The 19,255-nt window shown below is 38.1% G+C and overlaps 1 protein-coding gene across 1 annotated transcript in view; it reads right to left on the bottom strand.

Annotated features, from left to right (window-relative positions):
• The window catches only part of LOC124155878 (charged multivesicular body protein 7), a 112,659-nt gene that overhangs the window by 6,582 nt on the left and 86,822 nt on the right, over window positions 1-19,255 (bottom strand). The window contains exon 4 of the mRNA XM_046530043.1: window positions 467-586. Within this exon, the coding sequence (XP_046385999.1) occupies window positions 467-586 (120 nt within the window). The remainder of the gene's footprint in view (window positions 1-466; window positions 587-19,255) is intronic.

Genomic DNA, 19,255 nt, shown 5'->3' with positions numbered 1-19,255 from the left:
ATGCCCCTGTAATTAGGCAATACCACATATACAGAAATTAATAAAAATCAGGGATTAGCAATGAATGGCAACATCTGTTACCACTGAAGTACACTTTCGATAGTTATGTTGCTTGCGGGGAAAGAGTTCAGCTTAAATTCCACAAGTCAATAGATTATAATTTAACAAAAAATCTTGTGAAAAAGCAGATATTTGGCTTCAATTAAGCCATGCCAATTGAACACATTCGGCCTGCAGCCTTGTAATGACTGCTGAAATTAGGAACATACTGCTTTTTGATACATACGGATATATTTTACTTTCTAAATCACTATGATTTTGGACTCAACATCATGCTTGGGAGTTAATGAACAACTTTTATGTAAATGAAGATAATATTTTTTGCATATTTTCTTTCGACCAAACTAGGATTCATTAAAACTTCACCAAAGGCCGCAGCAATGAATTGATTGACATCGTTCCTTACCTGTCCATCTGTCTCAGCCTCCTTCACACGATGCAAAAGTGATTGGACATTCTCGAGGGCAGTCACACGTTTCTCAATGCATTTCTCCAACTCGTGTCTTTTTTTGAGGGAACTCTTTGCCTGAAAAAGGTCAAAATCAAATGGTAATTAGCATTTTCAGGAGTTAATTTAAGCAACACAATATTAAATCGTCATAAGTATTTTCTGAGGTCGATCTCTAAAATATTATTTTTTGAAAAGGTACCATTACGTGCTGAACAGTTTTCGATGCAATTGTATCTTAACCACTGACTTCGTACTAATTTACGGCCATTTTATTTAAATGTGTGGCTTTAAATGGAAAGAGCGTCATTTTTTATTTTCGCAGATTGAGTATTCCTTTGAGAGTAATACTTTCAGAGGTCGACCTCGGTAAGTTTCTGTAGATCTACAGAAATTTATCAAGTGTGATAACCAACAATACACTTCTAATTTTCCTGAGAAAATACGGACACTTAATGGAGGCATTATATTCACGGACTAAATATGGTACACCCGAGAGATTCCTGTTTAATGCAGCGCGTATGCATCAAAATCATTGACAAGGAACAAGATAAATCATTTAAAAAAAAAAAAACAGATTTTAACAGAGGCTACGGTAGTTCTACACACGATAAACGATACATTTAGAGTACATAAAATAGAATAAATAAAATAGCTGTTTGAGGAGCGCGAAAAAATTAAATCTTAAATTATGAAACAAGATGAAGGACTTAAATTTTTAATTTCTTTAATGTGTGCTTTTAACAAAGAAAATTAAAGTACATTCTATCTCTTCCATCGATTTTCTCAGCCGTATTTCGGCAAATAACCTTTTGAGATATGAAGTGAAACACTTTGCACTTTCCACAAAAAAATTTATTAAACTACAGTAAATTAATAAATTTTTATGTGGAAAGTGCAAAGTGTTTCACTTCATATATCATAATGGATCTCCACAAAGTATCTGCCTCATCCATCCAATTCTTCAAATAACCTTTTTATGAGAGAACAAATAGTAACAACTATGTAGGCACCTCTGGCAATAAAATTTTTTAAAATTTTCAATCAACCCGCAGATTTAAAAATATGACTCAGTGTAAGGGATCACAAACGTCAACCCCTGTATCGATCAGAAAAAAGGGGAATTGGCAAGCAATCAGAAATTGGGGCCACAATTCGTTCCATTAATTTTAGGTTCCTGAATGCGAGCCAATTCTTTACGCATGACAAACGGGGATCCGAGCATATCATCAGAAGGATAAACTCAAGCACTTCTTTCCGCATTGGCACTCGCTTTGAGGTAACTAAGCAAGTGGATTAAGAAATTATTTTCCATCCATCTTCGGGATGGCCTTTAAATCTGAAGTTGGTACGTGATTTGGATCATTTTACCTCTACAAATCCTTTCTCACAACTTTATACGGTATCAATCAGGATAAGTTGTGTGAATAAACTATTTCATGATCCCAGATCTCAAAATAACGGCCATTATATTTTGGAATATATGATTCATTGTTAAGAGTAATAAATGACGAAATCTTGATAACAGCACGCAAATAACTCTGTAGGTTTAACTAATCCAATGGCATAAATTGTCACGAGTTTTTTTTTATTTTATCAAAAATAATGACGACAATTTATCGCAGTGAAAATATAAGTATAAATATAAAAGTACGAGAAAGTATCCAGACGCAAGGGAATAAAATAAAAGCAACGAGGACTTGCCTAAATGAGCTTCCACAAAAACTACCGGAATCCGTGATTAATTAATAAGCAACACGCCAAAATTCACGTCTGTCGCTGACTTCGGCACGAAAGTCGTGAAAATGTATCGTGAGAAATCGCAGAATGATAGTAATAGGAATACGCAATCTACGAAAATAAAAAAATGACGCTTTTTCCTATTCAATCCACACATTTAAGTAAAATGACCGGAAATTAGTACACAGTCAGTGGTTAAGATATAATTACATTGAAAACTGTTCAGCAAATAATGTCGCCTTTTCAAAAAATAAATAACCTGCAAAGAAAAGAGGAACTTAGCATCATATGAGGATAGCCTACACATGGTAGCTGGGTAAAAGAGGAGTAAAAAAGTAAATGGAGTTAAGTTCAACACCCTTTCATTCGGTAGCACTAGATCAATTTCTGGTAAGGAGCGATCGGGAGCACAATTCAAGTAAATATGTTAAAAGACTGGGAATTAAATCTTACCGAGGAGGCAGGATTCGCTAAAAGTGTTAGAGGTTAACTAAATCAATCACAAGAATGCTTAGCATGGCATTTTTCATCCATTAATGCAATTTTAAGACTCCAGAAATACGACCAAAAAGTAATTTTCTTTTCCATTGATCTTTCGTGGCAATTAATCTTAAATAACCTCACCCGCTTCCTTTCCCCAGCGTAAATTGAAATGGATAAATGCATTGCTGGATGCGCAATGAACATTTCGCTCCAAGACAACTTGCCTTACCTTTCGACGACTTCTAAAGAAGGAATACGGAGACTACTACTTCGAAACGCTCTATCCGTCACGCAGCTTTTTATCAGAAACAGTCAGTTGAGTTTTAATATCCCAAAAACGCTTGAACAGAAAAGGATAAATAAATCTATGTAAAATCTTTCGCTTTGTGCCCTCGTAAAACCTTTAATATCCTAATTATCCTTCAATTTATTCACAACTGATACCCGATCATCTTCACCGTTTGCTGTTAGAAACTAATTTTCAGATAGATAGATAGTTCATTTGCTCAAGGACTTATCCTTTGGAGCATTGATAAGTTTAGAAAAACTAGGACAGATCACCATCAGAAAAACACACACAGTAATAGTAATTTCGTTCAAAAAGCACAACCGGAAGGTATTTACATTCAAGCATGCGTATGTTATGCAATAACAGTCAGCACTGATTTGGAAAACATACAATAAAAAATATAGTAATTTTAACACTAAAATTTGAGGCATAGATATTTTCATAAATATTAATTGCGCTTGAAATAATACAAATGAAAATGTATTTCAAATCTATCTATTGTGGTAATGTTTTTCAGTATATGATAATAACATTACAATAAAGTTCAATTGATTGCCGCAGCGCAGTCTTCGGAGCAAAATATTAGTGGAATATCAAACGATTCATTTATGAACTCATAATACGACAAAATAAGGTATGTACGTCCTGGCAATGTAAACATGGACCGCAATCATCAAGGTCATAACGCGGCGAAGACGCGATATTCCCACAAGCGGACGTCTCAACTTCGACATAAAAATTTTCAACGGAATTCTTTCAAATTACCCACGTTATCTCTCGCGAAAGTTATCGCATTTTTGCAGCTCGAGATATTAGAGGCAATAGTGGGTTGTCGCCTGGTTCACACGCATGTGGGAGCCTAGACTAGGCTGAAGCGCCAAGTCAAGTTGCGCCAAGGTAAGTTGCCATGAACGACGTCAGAGGCGCAGCGAGGGGGGGGGTTTTGGGTGATAAACCCCCCCAGAGCTTAGAGAAATTTTTAAGTTTAATCCATTTCACTTAATTGGATTGATATACTTAATAGAATAGTGTAAGGATTAATAAAAAATCCCTCAGAAAGCCGTAAAACTCACCATTTTGAACCGTTCATCTTAAAATTCCGTAATTTATAAATCTCGCCCCGACCGCTTATCCTGGTGGGTATTCCATACCCTCTCACACCCCGGTATTAGCTGCACCCCCCCCCCCAGCCTTAATTCCTAGCGGCGCCCCTAAACGACGTAACAGAAATTTTCTAGCTTCCAAAAAGCCATTACTTGTCCGCGACGTCATTTCATAGAATGTCACCTTCCCAGTTGACTGCAATTACGAAATAAGCGTGCCTTAAAAAGTATTTGAAAATTTCAGAATTTTATTATTTATCACGAACAAGCGGGCCACCCAGCGTTTCTTGGGAAGGAGAGTACCCCGAGAAGTGGGGAAACTTGGAACTTGGAATTCATGGATCATATGGCAGGATTTTAGGCAAAGGGACAAAGTAGGTGTGATCATGGTATACACTATTCATATGTAACTCAGCAACCAATAGAAAAAAACGATTTTCGTATGCCGCGCACGGGATCAACTTATACCTCGCTCCACAACATTGATCGCCATGTGTGTTCGTACGTGCGTAGACCAAAAACGTGGTGTGAACGCATACCCCAGCATAAAGGTTTGTATCGTGAGGATTAATAGTAAAAAGTAGCATCCTTTCAGTTATACCATACACCTTGTGCGTGTCAAGAGGTGTGCCTACCCTGCAGGATGTTCAACCACAGAAGTTGCTTGGACGTAACAAACGGTAATGAGAAAACGACACCAAAAACGCGTCAGGCACGACCAGAAATAGCATTAAGGTCATTGAGAGCATTAGATGCATCTTCGTACTAACTTTGGTTGCAATCCGTGCAGTCGTATTGAAATGCATGACGGGCAGACAAACAGGCATCCTCTTTTATATACAGACTATCCCGTTAATCGTATGTCATTTTTCACCTCTGATTTAAGTAACTTTCCCTAGCTTTGGAGGTCAATTAGTGGACTATACCTCTGACTTGGGAACCCTTTAAAACCCATGGATCGACACCTTTGTTTGTATGCTATTCTTTTTACCACCCCTATGACCTCTACTGTAGCCTCACTGGGTCAACGGTTGAATTTTCGTAAATATCGTTTTTCTCGTGTCCGAAAACCTAAAAATTGAAATTTTTGCCAATGAAATTCAAGACTTCTTTCTATATAGCATTTTTTAACATTGAAACCCAGTACGGCAAATTAAAAATTTTGGTTTGGATCCACATTGTGAAGTCGAAAGGTCAAAATTGTAAAATTTTGCTTACACTCAAAAAAACGTAGGACCTTTCCCCAAAAGTATGCCAATTTTCATGAATGTTGCCAGAGGGGAAGTTACTAAAATTGTAGGTCAAAAATGACACAGGATTAACGGGACAGCCTGTATATAGATAGATGGAAGGTAGATAGATAGATTAAAAGGTTTTCAAGGGCCCATGGACACCCTCAATTCATCTCCTTATGTATTCCTAAGCACGGGAAATAGCAATTTCCAAATTGTCTCCCGAAGGGAAGACCGATTCCGAGACCCAGATGCACATCACCCAGGGGCGCGTTCTCCAAAGTGACGGCAAAACCCACCCCCACCTGCAAAAATTTCCGGCTCGCCCACCACTTTTGGGGCGCCTTTTCCTGCAGGGTGGATCAGGGTGAAATCCCGGAACGACCAGCCAGCAGAAGTAGACGATACAGGGTAAGGGGGGTCAAGGAGGTCATGACCCCCGCAAAGGTCAGGGAGCCCCCTGTGGCCTCATATCTTGGAAGGAATAAAGCTCTACTATTGCCATACTATCATCAAGAGTGAGAAAAAGGTAGTATGGATGGAATAAATTGCAGAGCAAAACGAGAAAAATACTTAAAAAGTAAGTGCTCTAAATCTGGAATATATAAGTCTGTGATGAGGATCAGTGAGGAATGAGTATTGAGAAATGGGAAGTTAAAGAGTCTGTGATGAGGATCAGTGAGGAATGAATATTGAAAAATGGGAAGTTAACAGATCATAAAAAAAAGAAAAGTGGTCAAGCCCTCGGAAACGATAAGATTCAATCAGAAGCATCAAGAAAATTAGGAGGTGAGGAGCTTGAGAAACCCTTTTATTTTAATTCAATTTAGACCAAGATCATATACGAATCAACGCATCATACACCTTCCGCTTGTCCTTAGCTTCAGAAATCTTTTCCTTCACTTCAAATTCCAGCGATACCGAAAAATTTCCAGGAAGATAAAATAACTGAGGATTAATTTAAGCGTTACAGGCGTTGATAGGCCGGAAATCGGAGCTCTCAACCTTCGCATTACGAATTTCGCGCAAAAAAGTAATTTAGACTGCCGCCCAGTTGATACACTTTTTCTGAACTCCTTAAATCATGATCACCATACATTCAATTGACAAGTTCTTAAATCTCCTTCATTTGCTAAGCACAGCTAGTCAAGAAATGGCAACAAAAATGCAATAATAAATAAATGATCTCGCCACATCCGTTATATTAAATGTCCTAGTCATTCTACCGAAGCGGCATTGCCATATTGATTTTTTTTAGAAAATCCATGCATCACAAAAGGACGTTAAATATGCTGCAGATTGTTTTCGTTTAAATTACGCCCAATTTCTTTCATCAAATAAAAAAGTCATTTGTGAATGACGCCTGTCCCCCTGGAAAAACCATTTATGAAACCCACATTGATGTAATGCTTCAAATACCCAAAAAGAGTTTACAATCGCGGACTTAATCTAAGTTCTAGTCAAAGCAAATATTAAGATTATCATCAAACCATAATAAAATTACATTACCACATTTTACTTTTTTATAGGTCACATTTCTTTATATTTCAGAACTCATATGAATGCAGGGACCATGGCATGCAAACTCTTTCATAAACCTGAGTCGTTTTATGGCTGCACGACTCCATCTAGTCTCACGGAAGATGTTCACCGAGGGAAAAAGATGCAAAAAGCAAGTGAAATACAATACTTTTAAAATAATTTCATAATATGTACAACTGAAGGCTAATAAAAGTCTTAGAAAAGTCGGAACGTATAAATATTAAAAAATTTGATACTTGACACCTTGATATAAGGAAGACTTTCCGTCACCTGGCCAAAACATTTACGCAGCACGGCTGAAGCGTACAATTAAAAAAAAAATTCATTATCAAAGCAATGGTGATAAATGCCAAAAGTCAGCTTGAGTCTATAAATACGAGAAAAGACCCACCGCAACCTGTCTGGCAGATTGACGCTCTAATTTAAACGTGATTCACATTCTTCAGTTTTGAAAACGTCTTCTTTGCATTTGTTCGGTTGAAGCACCAAAATATCTCCTCGTAAGGTTCTACCCTATAAATAGATTCTTATTGCAAATATTTTTGTGCAATTCCGTACAACTAAATTTTTTAAATTACTACGAAAACCGTTGATTTTGTGCTGTTTGTGCTTCTGCGCGATAGTTTAAACAAACCTATTAATGAATCATCATCATTATCATCATTAGTCAAAAATCCTATGATTGGTGACGCAGCTCTCCATTTCTCTCTCCTATCCGCTTGCCTTTTCATAGCGACGTATTCCTTCTATTTAACATTCTTTAATACCTGTCCTATGTAACTCATTTGGGACAGTCCCTTGCCCTTCTTTCCTTCCACTTGTCATTCAACGATCGTCTTCATCAGGCCATCATGCCTCATAATGTGGCCAACTAAGTTACCTCGTCTTCTGATTTAAGTTTCGAGAAGACTTCTCTTTTCTCTCACTCTTCTTAGTACTTCCTCATTACTCACACGGTCGATCCATTTTATCTTCATCATTCTGCGGTCGCACCACATTTCGAAAGCTAACATAATAAAAATAACAAATTTCTCACATTCATCACTACTTTAAGTAAATATGTAAAGAATACACATCTTTAAAATTTTAGAGACGCTAAAAACGCACTGATAATAATTCAAGGCACTCATCCTCTGCAACATTCTTCTCAGAGCGAGTAAATGCTTTTAAAATGGCAATTTAGTTTACGCCTCTTTAACGATTAATTTCGCATCAGTAAAAAAATACTAATCTACCAATCACGATACTTAAGCAACGCAACACCGATGCGTCTTTATGTCTTCGAAGAAGCGGCTTCTGGTTACATTATCCTAAACTAACAACTGTTTGCTGTGCTTGGCAGCTAGCAGAGTTGTCGAGGAAAGATTAAAGGCTTTCGCTTTGTCAAGGTTCGATACATCACCATTTAAATCAGGTTAATTGGCAGAGGAGATGCAAAAAAAAATATGCGGGGATTCAGCGACGCAATCAATTCAAACAATTAAAGAAATTGCCTATAGTTCGCGTTAATTCTCGACGAGACTCGTAGATGACGCGAGAGTCTCTGAAACTCGCTCAGTCGGTTGGATTCAGAATGGATTGGAATGGATCATGGGTTAGCGAAAGGTTCTTATTTACAGCAGAAGCGTAAAATAGTGGGCTGGGGGGCCAGGGGTCCCGTCCCCTCATAAATGAGGAAAGTCTTTCATATTCCCCCCGCTGTTTGGAGCCTTCGTAGCACTTCCTCTCTGCTTACAAGTACAATTATATTACCTTATGATTTTACTTCACATTTATTCTAAAAATAAAATATCATGTGGTGCTCGTATTGAAAATGACTTAACCTAACCTTAAATTAGCTTCTTCGCACCCAAAAAAGTAATATAAACATGTTATTGATTTACAGCCTAGTAGACCGGGCACCGTTAAGTATTTCGAGTATTAGTACTGGGAGTGGAGGAGGATGAATCGGACCAAAATAAGGAAAATCGCCCATTCATCTAAGGCGAATGATTTTTCCACACAGGGTTTTAAATCATCCACGTTCAATTTCAATTTTCATAAAATGCTTTTTCGAAGTGGAAGAAATCAAGTTCAAAAGTTGAAAAATTGAATGACCAAAAACAGAAAAAAATAAACTATCATAAAAAATAAGTAACTAACATAAAACTTCGTTAATGTAATAGACGCTTTTACAATCCGCTATGGTCAAATAAAAAACTTGCATAATCCGGATTTCAATGCTGGAGAATCATCATCACGTGCAATATTTCAAATGACGTTTTTGCAAGATTTTTCTTTGGCCAAAGTGGATTGTAAAGGTTGCTGTTATAATAAATGGAATTCTAAATAATGAGCACTATCACCATTTCATTCATAAAACATGGTGTTTGCGATATCTTATCTTCAGACAGTCTCTTCCAACCTATTATCAACACACACCATACTACTTCCCAATAAAAGTCTCACGTCAAATTAAGGTTGGTGAAACATATACATTAATCTCTCTAAAATCTTTTCGCAGGAGAAATCATTGAAAAGACGAAGAAATCCGAACAAAAATTAAAGCAAAATCCCTCCAAACTTCGGGCAAGGCTACAATGCAATTCGTTCTAAAACAGTTAAATTAAACGCTATTATTTCACAACATTTTTTTACTAAAACATTCTACCTGCAAAGCGAAACGTGTACGATCAAAACTTAGCAGATGTATCTCGGATGGAAAAATTAAGAGTTATTTGACGAACCTTTCGCACCGAACTGACCTTTCCGAACGTGATGAACTTAAAGATTAGGGCAACTTGGATACCCTATACTTTCTAGACGTCACCGAAGCTTCCATTCCATCATAACTAGGAGCACCAGCGAACCACTAATCTTTTGTGTACTCGGTCAACAATGACCTAGATAACGCTAACATAGAGCAAACATCGCGGAGCGGCAAAAAACAAGGGCAAACGAGGGATTTTGCTATCTCACGCAGAAAGTAAAGGACGTCAATTCTAATAACCAGGCTTGACATGCGGTATTACAACTCCATAAACATCGCATATGCACTCGGGAACATAGCTTTCTCGCACATCACTTGAACGCAAACATCAGAAGCAGCAATCACGTTCGCTCGCTACATACAATGTGTACCTACCCAAATAATCATATCAAAAATTCACTGCTGTAACTAACTTCACATTGAAAATGGACGAGAATGTCCTAAAGGGCATAATATTAGAGTAATATAATACACACGTGAAGAGCCAATGAGTCACTTACGCACCTTACTCACTCCCAGGGCCACTAATGCTATAGTTGACATTTAGTCGCACAAAAAATTTCCCTCCATTTCTATCTCTCTGTTGCTTCCTGTTCTGAAGCTCCAACCTTTTCCAAATCAGATTTTAGTTGGTCCCAACATCTCTTTCTCAGTCTTTCTCACGGTCTAAGTCCAAACGGGTTTTCTTTTAGAACCTCTTTCAACTAACTTCCGTCTACTTTTGTCAGCAAATGGCCAAACCATTTTATACTTCAGCCGCTGATTTCACCAATGATATCGCTACTCCGGGAGAGTTCTCTGATTTTCTTATTGAATTTTCTTCGCCACTTCCCTTCCCTTGTTCATACGTACGTACATACATCTTAATGAACCAATTACATCAGAATTTAGCTAACTCACTCCGTGTTTCAACTCGTAGGCTAGTTTTGGATAGGTGAGGATAGAGCTCACCCCAGACTTAGCAAGAGGCGTGTGAATATCCCACATTCAGGGTAGAGATGCCAGTTCCTTACCGTGGCCTTGAACTTCCGAGAATTTTGTTCATTAAAAAAATTAACTAAATTAAATAAATTTTAATTCACGGTAATGATGAAAAATTATTATGAATATCGCCGGTTTAAAAATATATGAATTGAGTAATGCATGCTAATTAACCTCATTATGTTTGCAATCTCGAAGGATAGCGTATATGAATGCATGAAATCCATTCCAAGCCGTAAAAATGCATAATTTAGAGCCAAACATGGATTTAAGGCAAAAAATCCTTCAATCTTTCAGGCGACGCTGACGAAAACTATTACATTAAACAGAGTCGGTGCCCTAAAAACTTTATGATAAATATTGGAAAAAATTGAATAGCTCAACAAGGAAGGAATTTCTTTCGCCCGCTAGTAATAATATTATTTAAAATATATCGGTTGAATACATCTTTCTCAATATGCATTATAAATGTATGAAATGTTTTGCTAGTCCAGATTTCAGCAGGGCCAACACTAAGCATAGTCAATTTTAGCAATTTGCGATGAAGTGTTTAATATTTTAACCGTGGTGAAAACTTTCACCATCAAGCGCTCGACACTCAGAGGCATTTCACTTGTCCACCATATCTAGTTTGTGCGTTTTTTTCCCGCATTCTGAATATTCATCAATCTAGTTTTCAAGTGGACTGGATTGGTTGTTATACCATGACCACAAGTTAAGGGGGGTATCGGAAGTCGATGACGCTGGTAATCAAGGCGTACGTGCTCTTCTTATTCACCATCATAAAGGAATGAAATAAGATTATTTTCACTAGTAAGTCGTTTCACAGGAAAGAAAAACTCAGCTTCGAGATTAGCCTACGCTTAACGAAAGGCGCCATGGGTACACACACACTAATATCCCATCCCACGGACGGAGAATTGAACTTGAAGTGCCCTCCACAAGGCACTCAAATAGGGATCAGGCAGTCTCTGAAAAATCTCCTCTATCACCGTGATTTGAACCCGGACCCACAAGATCGGAAGCCAACATTATCCACCATACCAACCCGATACGCAGAAGGTATATTCCGCCGTGATTAGGCCAGTCAACCAAAGTCTGAAATCCATCAACATATTAATAAGATTTACAAAAATCCTAAGATGAATTAAGAACTATGATGCAAATGATAAAAAAATATTTTGGAAACAGAGTCATCTAATTGTAAGTACAATATGGAAATGCATCTTTGCCTAACTGTATTGTCATTTCAACGAAAATTATATTTTAATCGATCAGTGGATGACGAGGGGCGGTTTTCCGGACCCCCCCCTGAAATATGAAAACAAAATTCTTTAGCTTTATCATAAAAGAAAAAAAATATTTAAAAAATCATGTAATAGTCACAAAATATTTCTTTGAAAAATGAAGTTTTTTTATTATGAAAGGGGTTAAAATTAGTTTTAAAAACCCTCTACGTACTTGGTACCCTGTTTTTCAAAACTTTTCCCCCGTGGCTCCCAGGTTTTAAATACCCCTTTTCCGAACGAAAGTCCTAGATACACCACTGTAATCAATAATTAGCAAATGAACCTCCGTTTGCCCCATGGATGTTATTATTCGATAGGGGATGAATGAAAATTTTTATTTTTAGAAACAGAATGTAAGAATGGAAAATTCTGGGTCAGTCTAGTAGATCCATGAGCATCGCTTTAAGTACCTACTCTTTGTCCATTACGAGGCTTTCAGCACCAACTGGGTCAGCGACGGACGTAAATTACGAATCGAGGTTGACGAGTGGATAAATTAATACTTCTTCCAAACGAGTATCGCACACAAAACAGGTAACGTCTTTAACTTCTCCAGTCGTTGATGAGTTTTAGCATCACCGATGTAGCCTAGATATATGAGGTCTAGCATGACAGTGCACACTTTGCCACGGAGAAGTCCTTAAAAAGACATGATGACATGCAAGAAACATTATATTTCCACATAAATTTAATACAGTACGACCTAGGTTACGAAGTGGAACGTCATCATCTCGTACATTTTCATCGAATACACTATCCTAAAAAGATAATTAATAAAGGTCACAAAATATTGACCTACGAATCATGGGTTGTAGGATTTTAATATTTTATTTCGCTTAGTCTGTACGTCAAACTTTCCTGACTTTTTTCATTAATCAACCAAATACTCATCAACGACTCGAGAAGTTATAGACGTTACCTATTTTATGTATAGTACTAGTTTGGATGACGTATTGCAACGTAATTTACCCACATTAGCATAGCAAAATAAGGTAAAATATGGATAAAATCTTTTAAGAGGGCACACTCCCTCGTCGGAAAGCGATACATTCGAAAAAAAAGAGAAGCGATTGGTCCTCCAATTTTGTATGAAAACTCTTTGCAGCTATGCATTTACATGTATGAGGTACAATACAGAATACACTATTGAAATTAATAGTGCACATTAAAAAAAAATCGATGACGCCATACACACATCAGTGAAAAACCCCGATGCATCCGTTAGACTTAAAAATAATGCCGCTTATTATAATTATTGATAAATTCAACCGATTAAGGCGTATAGATCGCTCAGCGCATACTGCCGCGCTGCGGACATTTTTGAAAACCGATCAAAACACGAGCGAAGAGGCTGCACAAATAAAGCTTCGACGGGATGGTCTGGGGCCTCTTATAGGTTGGTTGGTCCGCTCACGTGCAACACCTCCTTCCTACGAGAATCACTACTCTAAAACCTACTTCGGCCCACCGACCACTGACAAACTGACTGACTGATTCGGAAAGAAAAAGACGAGATTCGACAAGAAGTGACGGAATCGATCTCCTCTAAAATAGTCTGAAGCCCTAGGAAAAGTTGTCGAATAACTAGATCTTCTATCTATTACAGTAATGCCAACTACATCTACTTTTCGGGGAAATTTTGGGGACAAAAATGTCGATGTTAATGTGGAATTTGAACATCGCGGAGAAGCTTGTTAATAGCAACAAAATCATTGAGGGAGCCATTAGTCCACAACTTGTAACAGTCAGAAGGCGTAGAAGCCAATAAATGGTGTACAAAATGGGTATAAAAAAACTTGTGCCACGCTATGACTAACTCCTGGAAAATCACGGAATCTACATAAAAAAATTTCGTAAGAGTGGGAGAGTTTTGTACAATAAATTTCTTTGAAGTATCTCCATTTGTTCTTTTTTATTTCAAAACAAAATTTGCTTTCCAAACGTACCTCGTATTAAATGTAAAAGCAAACTGTCATTTAAATTTTTTTCACACCTGAAATTGACCAATTTTTCCACAAACAATACACAATACCAAGGGGATTGCATAGAGGAGGCACTATTCCATTTCATAGAACGGAGATTTCTGTTGCCACTTCAACCCCATTTTAAACGGTTTTCAAAAATGTCCGCGGCGCGGAGATGGGTACAATCCGATCCACTTTTTCCCAATATTTTTTATATTAATTTTTTATTATAATTTTTGTAATTGCGAGGAATAAAACCGGAAAGATATGAATTTGAAAGACCTCCTCATCATGTATTTAAAGTTCGGTTAACACCCCTAATTATATAATACCATATTCCCCCGTGAAATTCGCATCGATTTGTCCGCCAGCGACGCGAGTGGCGACTTTTATAAACTCATGTAATTGCGCGGTGGGTGACAACACTTTTAGAGGCCGACTTGAGGATCATACATTGTAATATTCGTGGCAGTGACCAGAAAAGGTCGCTGGCGAACGAGCGAAAGAGAGTCCAATATTCATGCTCGCGTCTCCACCGCCTCAGAACCTGCACTGGATCTGCAACGAAATGGCACCGAGAAAGAGGCACCCGACTCCCCATCCAACGATTTCCCGCTCCTCACCTCGAGGGCCAGAGCGCGGTCAAGGTGGACGTGAGGGAGTCAAGGCGAATGCAGCTGCGGCCAGCAGGGAGGGGAGGCCAACGGTGCAAGCAGGAGGGCAATGGAAGCGGGAGGGGGGGCTGCCGGCATCTGTGCACAAGCACAAAGAAACACAGAAGACAGAGCTCACGGAGCAGAGAGCGCAAGAAAAGACGGTCCTATCATATATTCGTTGCCGCGATTCTGGTCAGTCTGTATTCCTGGAAACAGAAAATTATGGTTTTTGAGTACCAACATTTTTAGAAAGAACCTAAATTTAATCCATTATAAACCAATATTGCTTCTAAGTACCATCATAAATGTATCAATTTCCAGCTCAATTCAGGAAAGATTTAAACTACATGTTATTTTGTACTGTAAAGCTTAATAGCAAAATATCTAGCTTCTACAATAATTATGATCGAGTAGAAAATTTTCACATTTTTCAAACGAAAAATACTGAAATTTAATTTCTCCCAGAAGCAAGGGTTGAAAAGGGTTAACTCCACAATTAATCAATTTAAAATCTCTTCTTTTGATATTTTCAAAATCTTTTCACTCGACTGACTATGAATTGCTGACTTCCATTTGGGACTACACCGCATCACCCATAATACCACACCCACCCAAAGATAAACATTCCCAAAACTGCTTTCAACCCTTCCCAAATTCTCACTCCTACTTAATTGAATTGAATCTATGCCATGACGTAATCACGCCTTCAATTGTTTTGAAGCCAAATTTTAAATGATATTCTCAGTAGACAGCTGCAAAGCTGGGAACTTGAGTTCTTACAAAAACACAGCGATATTTTAGCGTGGGGTAGCGTATGAGGACGTATCACTCCATATAAAGAAGTATTTTTTTCGCGGCGTTTTACTCGTTTTGAACTTAAGTTATCTTCTTAAAATTTTCTCGCTCTATGAAGTTGATTCGTGTGAATCGATTTAAAAGGACAACGGATTCGGGAGTATGAGAGAAATGGAGAGCTGCGTCAAACCAATCTTAAGATTTATGATTAAAAACTTTTGGGCTATGTCGCCGCGTCAATTCTTGGGTGGCCCCAACGTTTCCCGACCGATGCTGGTCGCTTTTTCAAGGGACCATAATCCCTTGAAAAAGCGACCAGCATCGGTTGGGAAACGTTGGGGCCACCCAAGAATTGACGCGGCGACATAGCCCAAAAGTTTTTAATCATAATGACGAACACCCGCGAAAGTTTTAACGAACAATCTTAAGATAGTTGGCTGACGACGATGATTGGCTAATGATGATGTGAAGTAAACCGCATTCAGCATTTGCCTGTATGTGTAAAATTTCAAAGCCTGCCGCGTGAACGGCGGTGAAAAATATTATTCGGGACCGAGCGAATTACGTACCTTTGGCTTTTCGGGCCACTGCACAGGCCACTACGCCATCCAGGTCCTTTAATTCCCATGGCAATTGTACCGAGGCTCATAGTACTAGGTGTTAAGCCCTCGTTGTCCATCAAGGACAGCAACGCGAGGGAGAAGGGACTTCAATAAGCCACAACCGGTTGAGAGCCTCAATAAGAGACTTGATGGACCTGAGACCCTGGTCTCTGCCTAGACAAACTATGGCCAACTGATCTGCGCAGTAACCCAGAAAGCCAAAGGTCCGTGGTTCGCTTCTCGGTCCAGGGGAATTCTTTCTCATTGCAATTCATGTATATTTGTCTGTATCTCAAATTTGAAAGTTTTACCTCGGTATTTCATCGGCTGCAAAAATTTTATACTTAAGAGTACTTGCTGACAAAGGTCTACTCTTAAAATCTTAAATCTAACCCTAAAATCTGAGTTAAACTACGTTCCTAGTCTGTGAACTATTCTTAGTACACGACAATACATAGCATGTTTCGATGGAAGATATAATGGAACATCGTGTCAAATGCAAACAGACATTCGTCAAGTGCCTAAGAGCTAGGTAGTCAATTCGAAATTTCGATGAATCGGAATAAAATTACTCGTGGAAATAAGTCATGAATAGCACAAAGCAATAAATTACTTAGGATCACAGGAAACGGAACTGCTCATTATTGAAAATTCAATTCTTCAATCTTGCCATTTATTCTTCCGCTGTAATTTCCTCTAACTCCTCTGATCCTCTTCTTACTTTTTTCCATTCTATTTGTCCCCTTTTCTCACATTTTTACTATAATTTCCTTATTTAATTTACAATCTATATTAATTAAATTTTACTCTAATTTCATACTAAGTATTCATTAATTGAAACAATCGGCAATGGTCCTCATGCGGTCCCACCATCAGAAGTTTACCCACCACAGCTACTCAGTTTATCAACCTGAAACAAGGGTTGGATTCTTGAAGATTAACTGCGGGCAATGCCATCGGTGTAAATGGCAAAGGAGTATGAGAACCAGTTATTTCTCAAGGATCACTCGCGATTTTTTTTACGAAGACTTTTAAATCAGAAAATCGCAATAAGGATGATTTCAGAAATGTATATATGCCTGATTATTATTCAATACCTCATTTTCCGTCGATTCACACGATAATCCGTGAACACGCACTTAATATAAATTTCCCTCGACCCTTCCCTCTAGAGCCCACTTTCTCTCTTTCATATCGCGAAATTTACCGCTAGCATTTATTTACACTCATGCTACCATCAAATGCTTTCACTAGATTCAGAATCATCATAAAAACGACTGACTAAAAAAAATTCAAGATATCCCAAGAGCCCTAGCCTTACTCAAGCACAAGTCCAATACTTAAAGCCCAAGAATACAAACACCTACGTATCTCAACGGTTCAATAAATATTTTGCATAATAGGCAACAAAAAATATTAATTTGAAAACAGAATTCTCACCCCCCGGTAGATATTGGTTGGACAATTACTTAAACACCATTAAATTTTGTTGAATGCACAACGAAGGAAAAATGGCGGTATACTTCAAATTTTGTCATAAAAATTTACTACCGATAACATTTACTGCTATGCAAATGGAACTCTCACACACACATTTTTTGACTCGGGCCACTTGCCTCATATTTCATAGATTCCCATACCGGGGCTACTGCCCTTGAACTGACGTGTGACACCGATTGACGGCAATAGATCGGCTTGGGTGCAGCGAAAGGAGTGCAGCTATGATGCTTGGCACCGATTTCATATGAACATTCACTCGGTCCGTGATCATCGAGAACGTTGCTTCGATGGATGAGAGTATGGAATGTAGAGAGAAGACATTCATTCATTCAATCTTCTATATTATTTCTTCTGTATAGATACCTTTTTCTCAACATATACGCAACCAAACTCTACAAATGAGATACTAAAATGCACAGAATTTATTAGAGAACATGCGACGGCATATCTTACTTCCTAAATATTGCTATTGTTTCCTTAAATTGGTTTTTTAATAATAAAAAAAAACAGTAAATATTCCTGACGTTAACGGCGCACAAACTGATATATTTGTTCATTTGCAACAATATCTCGCATTCTTTAAATAACTTTTATCAAAATGCGGCTGATTCCACATTCAAGTCTCCTGTTGATACGTAAGTATGAGTCATCATGTGCGTTCAACAGAGGATAGTGTAATTACTTCCAATGTTGTTTAAAGAGCTCCTCTGACCTCAATTTGGACATGATAATTTCAATTAAATTCGTACATAAGACCGTGCCTTTTTTTCTACATTGAAACGCGCCTATTCCTCTGTGGACCTGCATTGAAAATGGCGGGGGAAGCTCGCTGGGAGCGGGCGCAGCACGCTCGTATGAGTTTATTTCACACACCCAGTGGGGTGTGTTTTACTTTTTTAATCGGATTTCCGAGTTCTACGTCTCAATTATGCAATGAAGTGAAGAATAGATACCATTAGAAATCAGCTCTATTGTTTACCATTCCAAGGTCGCTCAAGAGGCCGAAGTACAACGACAATTATTCTTTTCTAATTCTGGAAACAGGGCCGGTTTAAGCGGTAAGCAAAGTACGCGGCCACGTATGTCGACAAGCAAAAGGGGGGTGTCTAAGCGCTGAGTCCAATATTCAGTACTAATCAAAAGAGGAGATTAAATGTCGAGGGTTGCTTTACTCCGCAATTTTATTGTAGAATTAACGATATGTCGTAAAGTGGATAATTATACCCCTACTACTCAGGTTCTTGTTATTCCCAAATGTACCCGCTCAGCCGTCCGTCGCTCCGTCACCTACAGACTCATTTGTAACAGTACTCTGAATTTTTGCATATTTTTTACGCTCTAAAAATATCATATTCATTATAAGAATAAGAGCACGGACGTTATAAGTTCACGTATATACTTGAGTCTCGACCCATATTCCTAAATTATTTGAATTTATTTTAAAATATATCCAGAGAAAACCCCTACAACCTCTCAGGTTATTGGGGGGGAGGGGCGCCGGAATGTTGTTCGCCTAACGATGATTTGGATTGCTTTCCGGTCTGGAAAACAATCTTTTTTAAATGCAAAATAAGATATATGTATGACCTCTAAGAACAAAAATTTTCTCCATTTTTACGTCAGTAATCGTTATTTATTTACTGGCTCAAACCCAGACGTCGCTGCTGATAAACGATGGACGAAACTGCGTCTTTCATAGCGTTGAGATAGTGAGCGGCACTTAGACGCAAAACTGTAAACATTGTTCATCACATGCAAGCGAAATATTTACAGAATTTTTTCAAAGAGTTCAAAAAACTGAAATCTGAATCGCTCGGACTCC

This window comes from Ischnura elegans, chromosome 3, assembly GCF_921293095.1.
Source record: "Ischnura elegans chromosome 3, ioIscEleg1.1, whole genome shotgun sequence".
In the NCBI taxonomy this organism is placed as follows: domain Eukaryota; kingdom Metazoa; phylum Arthropoda; class Insecta; order Odonata; family Coenagrionidae; genus Ischnura; species Ischnura elegans.
This window is presented reverse-complemented; position numbering and strand designations above follow the sequence as displayed.